Genomic DNA, 9,042 nt, shown 5'->3' with positions numbered 1-9,042 from the left:
CGAAATTTGATCTTTTAGGGCTGGTGACAGTATTTTCTCATTTTCAGAGATAACCAAAATCCCCTCTATGAAAACTTTTTCACTCTAATAGGTCAACAAAATAAAACAATAAAAAAATTATAATTATTTTGAAAGTAGCTTTATACATTATTTAGATTTCTGTTCTCGATATGTATGCAAATTAGCACATTTAATTAGATATTCCCCATTTACATATTTAAACATAAAATTTGACAAAACTTGTAATACAAAAAATAATTGTCTTCCTGTAAGTTATAAACTTGGTAAGTTTCATGGTGATATCTGTTAGTTTAATTTTTTTACCCTATTCACCTGAAGTGTCCTTTTGCCAAACCTTTCACGAGTGAGTCGTTACGATCCGCTGCTCCTCGGTATTTTCCGGCCGTCTCCGTTCGCACTTCGTTCATTTCCGGTCAGCGTCGCCATCTGCTTTCTCGTCCTTTTCTCCAATCTCCGTGTTGTTGTTCCCGGTGACGCGGCGGAGGTGTAGCCTGACGCGGGCTCTTACGTGTCGGCCAGAATAAAAGTGGAGCTCCGGAGGCCCAGGAGTGACGAAGGGGAGTCTGTATCGGTAAGGACGGTGCGGTGTCCGGGGCTCGGAGAGACGGGACGCGGCCGTAGAAAGTGTCGGTCTGGTCGGGTTCGGCCCGAAGGAAACAAAGAGATCATGGCGCCGCGGTGCGTTTGTAGCAGGATGGAGGGAGGGGAGGCTGCGGCTGTTTGGGAGAAACGGAGCCAATGTGCTTTGATAGTGAACCAAGAGGAACTGAGACAGAGAGAGAGAGAGAGACAGTGTGTGTGCGTGTGTCTCCGTATGTGTGTGTGTTAACACGTTAAACACTGACAGGACTTCAACACACTCAGCTGTCAAGTGATGCTTTTACGGAGAAGAAACATGTCTGCGCACAGATTTTGCGCTGTTTTTTTCCCCCCCGTTAACGTCCGATAACATTGGAAAAACCCAACCAGCCGCGATATTAAGCTACCAGTTGTTTCCACACCTTTCTTAAATGACATCGATATTATTTTTTAATTAATTTATCATTAAACATCTACTCCAATCGCTACTATCAAGTCAGAAATGTTGTAACTCCTATTTCCCATTCATTCAGTGTCAGTAGAGAAATCGGCCATTACGGCTCCGTCGTTGTTTAGTTGCACGTTTGTAAACACGAAACTGCGGCCTAGATATTCAACTAACACACACATGTTGTATTATAAATGTTCACTAGATGGTGATTTTTTATTATTTCGCTTTTCTCCTGGGATATGACCGGTGTATGTCTGTATTGTGTGTCCCTGTGTGTGTGTTGAGGGGGCGTTGCCCGGCCATGTGTCTCTTTCTGCTGTCACACACACGCACACATACACACACACACACACACGCACCGCATCCAAGTGATTTTTGAAAAGCAGAGGGAGAAATGTGTAAAGCCAATCATGCAGCGCAGAGAAGCTACGCACAGTGTGAGATCACCGAGCTCAGTGAGTGAACACGTCCCAGATCCGACGCTCTCTGCACGGCCTCAAACCAGCCAGAGGAGGGGTGGTGAGGGCGAAAAGGAAGCTACAATAAAACTCACTTGTGCTCACATAAAGTTATTGATCAGACTTATTTTGACCTCAAAATGCTTTAAAATCACAAACAAAGAGTTTCAAAGGATAGAGATAAAGACAGAAACATTATAACGTTAGGCTATTTATCAAAATTATAATAGTAATGTATTAGCTAAAGCTGTGTGGTTGTAGTAAAATATTTCCATGTAAATGTTTAATGACTTAACACAGCTATCATTTTCTGGAAAATTTCAAGAATAGCTGTGTTATTGGTTTGTAATCACTGTCAGATGGTTGTCTAGGTTCATCAGGAAAGTAGAAATAATAATCAGAAGGAAACTATAACAAAACTCACTTGTACTCACAATAGAGAAAACAAGTTATTTTGACCTCAAAATGCTTTGAAATCAAAAAGAGTTTCAGAGGATGGATAAAGACAGGAACAATATATCACTTATAATAATAATAATTGCAATAGTAATGTAGCTGAAGCTGTGTGTGTGTGTGTAGGAATAGAGTGGTTGTAGTAAAATATTTCCATGTAAACATGTGTAAGGATATTAACACCACTTTTCATAATTTTCTTGACTTTTTACAGCTGCAAACAAATGACAAGAATAGCTGTGTAATTGATTTGTAATCAGATCATCCTGTTGTCATCCTGTTGTCTTGGAACGAGTTCTGTTTCCAATTATCTATCACTATTTATGTATTTACACCTTATAGATGAATGAGTTTGTTGTTTTTGTGTGCTACTTACACTAGATTTCACACATTAATTTAGAATAAACTGTGATTTATACTGTGTATATTCTCACAGAATAAACTACTACGGTATATACCATCAGGATTATTTTTGGGACTAGATGGCAAGTGTGTGCTTCATACGTTACTGAGCAAAAACGTGATCAATCGTAGTGATCACCTGAGAGTTGCTCTTTGAAAGTATATTTATAGGCTTTTTATGCCTTATATTAGATAGTACAGTTGAGAGAGACAGGAAATGGGGAGGCAGAGAGAGGGGGAATGACATGCAGGAAAGGGCCGCCCAATGCGGGGTTTGAGCCTGGTACCGCCTGCTCTTAGAAATTTGCCGTAGGAGTCGGATGATAAATCTGATTTTGTTTCTGTTACGGTGAAACCTGAGAACATTTTGAAGAGTTTAAAGTTTGGCCTGGATTCTTAGGTAGAGAAGCTGTTGTTACAGATAAATATTGTAGCTCATTAAAAGCCTTATTATAGACTCTCGTTTATTAGGAATGTTTTATTACAACTTTGCTTTTTATAATGAAGGTGACCATGAGACATTCTGATAAATAAACATCAGGAACAGGTTACTATTTTCTCAAGTCTGTCTTACACAGAAATCTCCTTGAGCAATGTTTCCCTTTTTTCCTTTAGCTAAGGGAGGATGATAAGAACAAGGATGGAAGAGTTTAGCGCCTGGCTGTTGTTTGACAAACTTGGGGAGGGTGGTGGTGTTTACCTGAAGTTGTGGCTCCACGAATGTTAAAATTTTAATCTCCGTCCTCAGCTAAGCCAATGAAGATGGAGTCAGCAGCAGAGGCTCAGCAGGGGGCAGAGACTGCTATAACCGAGACAGAGAGCCAGCAGATCACCTCGGCACAGCTCGCCACGCTGGCGCAGGTAACAGATCACACGCCTCCAAAAAAAAACTCCTTAAAAATACCTGTTTTAAACACCACAAGTGTTTGAAAATAATCACTAATGTTAAATTGTATTGTATTGTTTTGTATTGTATTGTATTGTATGTAATTGCACATGACCGACAGGATCATCACATTATTGATTGTGAATTCCAGGTATCCATGGCAACAGGCCACGTCTCAGCAACAGGTCCCACGGTAACGTTGGTCCAGCTTCCCAACGGACAGACAGTGCAGGTCCACGGTGTCATCCAGGCCGCACAGCCCTCGGTCATCCAGTCCCCACAGGTCCAGACTGTACAGGTAACACACACACACACACACACACACACACACACACACACACACACACACACACAGTTTCTAGTTTCAGATGTTTTATGTTCATAAAGAAGATAAAGTTAGAAGAAGGTAGAGGAGTGTAACGGTATTTGTATTCGTCTCATGCCGTCACGGTTTGATTGCACACAGTCATATGACGAATACGTCTGAGTGAATATATATATACAGGGTATCCGCGAGGTCTTGAAAAGTATTAAAAGGTGATAAATCAAATTTGTGAAAATTAAGACCCTTAAAAAGTATTAAAAAGTATTTTCACAACTTTATAAAGTCTTAAATTTAAAATATAATAAATAATAAAAGTTATTTTTTTCTGAATTAGCTGTCCAAGAGTTTGAGTCCTAAAAACATTGTAAAAGTGTGTTAATTTATTCATTTCATTAAAAAACAAAGATGAACCGGTACATTAAGAAAACAAAAGAAGATTTTTTTGCCTTTGATTTATTATCCTAGCCTATTTTGAATTCTGTTGTATCATGGTCGAGTCTTAATCACAAACTAAAACTGTTGCGTTAAAAGTGTCACTGATGTAAATGGTTACAGCTTGAAGTGGCAGTGAGGTATTAAAAAATATTGAGATGGTCTTGAAAAAGTCTTAAAAAGGTATTAAAAATAAATTCAAGATTCCTGTATATACCCTGATATATATATACATATATTATTATTATTTTTAATTTTCATCACTTTATTACAGTAAATAAGTCCATATCATACATACACACACACACACATACAGAACAGGCAGAGACAGGTTTGTGTTTGTCTCTCTCTCAGACCAACGTTCACAGCATCGGAGTAGAAATAAATAAAACAAAGGTGTTATAGACTCAAAAACAAAACACAAAACATAACATAAACAACCCACCCCCACCCAAACCCCTACCCAGAATATAATAGAAAGAAGAGGAAGAGAGAAGAGTGAATATTAAGGGGGAAAAAAGTTGAGTCCTCACTCCACTCTAGGTGGTGGTAATGAGCCTAAAAGCTGCCTGCAACTGTCATAACAGGCTAAGAAGAGAAATGATGAGAGTGTGAAGTTGAAGAAACGCATCAAACACGTTAAGTTAACGCATATAAGACGGCGTCACCCCGATATGTTAACCACTGGTGCAAGGAAAAAGACAAGTTGTGTGCAACAACTCATCCCGCTGCTTTTAAGCCTCTTGACATGAACACTGACACCAGAAACATCACCATAGCAACTGGCATCGAGCCTGAATTAACTGTGTAAACCAACATTGATGTTAGTTTCTTGGTTTTTTATTATAATAGTTGCCAGTTGTCAAGTGCAAGTTTTTTTTTCCTCTAGAATTAATGAATGGTATTATAACACTCCTAATGCACTTTTTTTATTTTTTACTTTTATAACAGAAGATGGTTTTTAGTTTTACATTCAATTAGTGTCTGTCTGTTGTACCGAACCGTGACTTGTGTGTACCGTTGCACCCCTAGAAGAAGGTGTTTGATGTATTTCTGTCTGTTCCAGATTTCCACCATAGCAGAAAGTGAGGACTCACAGGAGTCAGTAGACAGTGTGACCGACTGTCAGAAACGCAGAGAGATTCTGTCACGACGGCCCTCGTACAGGTAACACAACATGTGTGTGTGTGTGTGTATAAGAGAGAAACATAATGAATTGCATGATCTATCAATATTTTCATAGATAGTTGATGAGATGTAACTGCAAAAATATATAAGATATAATCGAGAACAATAGGTGAGATGTGCAAAAACTGTTAGCAATGAGTTCTTTCATTTTTACCCCACTTTTACTCCCTACAACTTACACCTATTACAGCAGGAAGGATGTTTAAAAATGGTGTTGATGCCACTAAAACTGATTCAGTACGAGTGTGAAATCTCTCTCTCGTGACGCTGCCTGTTGGGGTTCAGTGTGTAACTCCCACTTTTGTTTGTCCCGACAGGAAAATCCTGAACGACCTTTCGTCCGACGCTCCGGCTGTCCCTCGTATCGAGGAGGAAAAGGCCGAGGATGATTCATCCGCCGTGGCTGCCACGCACGCCATCACCACTGTTACCGTCCCCACGCCCATCTACCAGACCAGCAGCGGACAATACAGTAGGTGACGGCTCGAGGCTCAGTGGAGACGGGGCTCAGGTTGCAGGCTCATGTAGCTCAAACGCTTTTGTTGAGGTGAACTTAACCTGTCACACCCTGTTCAAACGTTACAGGCTCATCCTGATCCTGCTTCAATCAAGATGTTGAACATGTGCTAGTTGTATTATTTTATGTAAATCCTGGAAAGGTTGATGTTAGCAGCAGTGCACAGCAAGGTTATTATAGTTTTTATTTAGTTTTTCAGTTTGCTTTTTTATTTCAGTTTATTTTTCAGTTTGTTCACCAAGTGATTAAGCAGTTTGAGTTTAGTTTTTATTTTTGAGGAATTGACTAGTTTTTATTTAGTCTTCTCAACTCAACTCAACTCAAAATGTATTTATATAGCATATTTAAAAACAACTAGTCTTACAACAACTAATCTTAGTTTTTCAGGTTTTAGGAGAAACCCTCTGTGAGACCTCTGAAGATGAACTTCCAAATTTGTGGGATTTTTCCCGTTTAGTTGCATTCCATAAATGTTCCCATCAGTCTTTATCATGTTGCATTCACTCTTATCTACCTGTGGGTTTTATTCCTGCAACTTTATCCAGCTCTAAGAAAACTAAAACTAAGCTGATGTTATCTGACATTCAGTTTAGTTTTAGTTAGTTTTGCATTGTTCATTTCATTTCAGTTTTTATTTAGTTCTTGTTTTTGGAAAGACTAACGAAATAACCCTGGTGCACAGTCAGTCAAACCAACGGTAATCAGATAGAAACATAGGAACGATCCACATGAACAGTTTGAGCAAAATTTTTAATGAACACAACTTTAATGGATGAACATATTATATACTATATACAATAATAAGCTTTCTCCCTGTCCTCTGCCAGTTGCAATCACGCAGGGCGGGGCCATTCAGCTGGCTAATAACGGTACAGATGGAGTCCAGGGCCTTCAGACTCTGACCATGACCAACGCAGCAGCGGCCGCTCAGCCCGGCGCCACCATCCTCCAGTACGCTCAGACCAGCGACGGCCAGCAGATCCTGGTCCCCAGTAACCAGGTGGTGGTCCAAGGTGAGAGTGGGGGATCCAATACCTCATTCTTGTTATGTAAGGACCCATAATCAAATAACACAAGTCTAATTCTCTATTGTTGAAAACAAATACAAAAACATCAGTCAGTAAACAAGCTGATGAACCTCAAGAGGTAAAAATGTAACATCTACCCTCTGTCGTCCGAACGTCTCAGCTGCCTCCGGTGACGTCCAGGCCTACCAGATCCGAGCAGCCCCTGCGAGCACCATCGCCCCCGGGGTGGTCATGGCCTCTTCCCCCGCACTCCCCGTTCAGGGCGCCACGGAGGAGGTCACTCGCAAACGGGAGGTCCGCCTCATGAAGAACAGGTACGAACACAGACGGATTTGTCTCAAATGAATGCGCGAAAACCAAAAATAAAAATACTCAACACTCCTAAACCCCCCGTCCCCGAGACTATAGCATATCAAACAAAACAAAACCAAACTGTCTCATCCTTCCAACAGAGAGGCAGCACGTGAATGTCGCAGGAAGAAGAAGGAGTACGTTAAGTGTCTGGAGAACCGAGTGGCCGTCCTGGAGAACCAAAACAAGACGCTAATCGAAGAACTTAAAGCGCTTAAAGACCTTTATTGCCACAAATCAGAGTAGTTTGTGTCCTGAACGCCGAGCTGGGCCAAGTAGCATCTCAGTTCCTCTCAAATACTTTGACTGTTTGATCCTGTCCAGTGTGCACACAGCCGGCCATAGTTCAGATCTCTGTAGACCTGATTGTCTAAAACAGCAGCTACAATCCTGTACAACATCATTAACTGAGAGTTAACATGTCGCTGACACGTCTCACTGTCGTAGTTTGGTTAATTCCAGTTCAACTTTGCGTAAGGTTGAACTCAAAATTTTAAAGATGCTTCACTGGGAAAGGTCGATAACTAAGTCCAATGAGCCCAATGAGATATTATCCTTAAATCTTCATAGACAACAAGAACATTTCTACACGGCCTCTTTTTACTTTCAGGCCATCTCACTGGTTTTTTAATTGTACATGATAGTTTATTTTTCTCCACCCTGTTCTCCTCAGCCCTCAGGTATTTTTCTTTTTTCTTTTCAGGAAGGTTGAGAAGCTGTTATAGACTTATAGACTTTTTATTGGACTCAATGGACTCCAGTAGAGCATTTTATGTCAGATAAGTTGTGCTTGAAGCGTCACCATCGCTGCAGTTTGATTTACCTTGTGCTCTGATTCAGATCAGTAGCTGAACTGCGACACACAACCATGTGTGACGTGTCCAGATTTATGAATCTGCAGACGCCTGCCAGATATCTCATAAATCTGCTGCCACGGTATAAAGTTACATTCACAGGCCACAACTACGACAAGAAGACTCAGCTTGCCAAAACACATTTTTTTAAAGATATCATTTGGCACTGACAATAACGACAGTTCAGTTGATGCTTTTACCTGCTGTGTGTTCACGTGGGACCTCCTCAGTCCGTCACAGTTAAAGGCTCTGAATGAGCTGTGAACTCTACTTGATACCACATCCTGACGTGAATCAACTTGTCGACGACGTGGCCGCTCGTGTCGGGGACTCTACAGCTAATTGGGCACAAACAAGTGGCAACAATAATTACTTTTAAAGATGCTACCAACTGCCGATCGTGAAGAAAGGAGGAGCCGTGTGTGTCGGAGAGTCGTGTGCGGTGAAGAGGGAGGTACTGTAATGTGACATCGCTTTTCATTTCCCTCGTTGTTTTTCTGCTTCTCCACAAAAGACGGTTTACAGAGCTGCTCTTAACGTGAGATTATTAGCACAGCTGTTATGAAAGATTATTGTTTTCATATCCTGCAGTTTCATTTTCATGACTCTGGCCAATATGTTATTACAATGGTAATAATTAAAAAGCACTACCTTAAGTCCAGTGGGACAGCGACACAAGGTGCCATTTTATCCAAATAGAATTATTTATAAGTGAAAACAAATCTGAATGTTTTTTTCCAAACATAAATCAAAAAACAAAGGTACTTAGTTACTTGATTGGCTGCTTTTCCTGTGTGTTTCAACAGTAGATTCAATGTTGTAAACATTTACATACTTGTGGTTGAGATAATCAGGGAAACATGTAAACTCACTGTGTCCCTTGATATCAGCAGTTAAACAGCGACTAAAATGTTCTTTTTAAAAACAAAACAAAAAACTTAAACTTATAATTAACATTTAAAGTGTAATTTCTAAAACCAGATGATCATGTTTTCCCAGTTAAAGGTTAAATTTATGGTCAACCACCGTCTTGCTGTGCCACATTACACTGTCAGTTTGTTGCCTGAAATGATCAAAGTTATCAGTTTTACATGATA

General features: G+C 40.3%; 1 protein-coding gene across 1 annotated transcript; it reads left to right on the top strand.

The window, feature by feature from the left end:
* Positions 1–438: 438 nt before the first annotated feature.
* Positions 439–7,337, top strand: creb1b (cAMP responsive element binding protein 1b; the record flags this gene model as incomplete). Its single annotated transcript, XM_083997234.1, has 8 exons — positions 439–592; positions 3,113–3,225; positions 3,402–3,548; positions 5,074–5,174; positions 5,513–5,667; positions 6,540–6,725; positions 6,901–7,054; positions 7,193–7,337. Exons 2-8 carry the CDS (start codon positions 3,121–3,123, stop codon positions 7,335–7,337), a joined length of 993 nt encoding a protein of 330 aa, XP_083853360.1. The 5' UTR covers positions 439–592; positions 3,113–3,120.
* Between the last annotated feature and the right edge of the window lie 1,705 nt (positions 7,338–9,042).

This window comes from Trachurus trachurus (genome assembly GCF_905171665.1).
Source record: "Trachurus trachurus genome assembly, chromosome: 21".
NCBI lineage: Eukaryota > Metazoa > Chordata > Actinopteri > Carangiformes > Carangidae > Trachurus > Trachurus trachurus.
The sequence above is the reverse complement of the archived record's forward strand: the minus strand, read 5'-3'. Positions and strand labels throughout refer to the sequence as shown.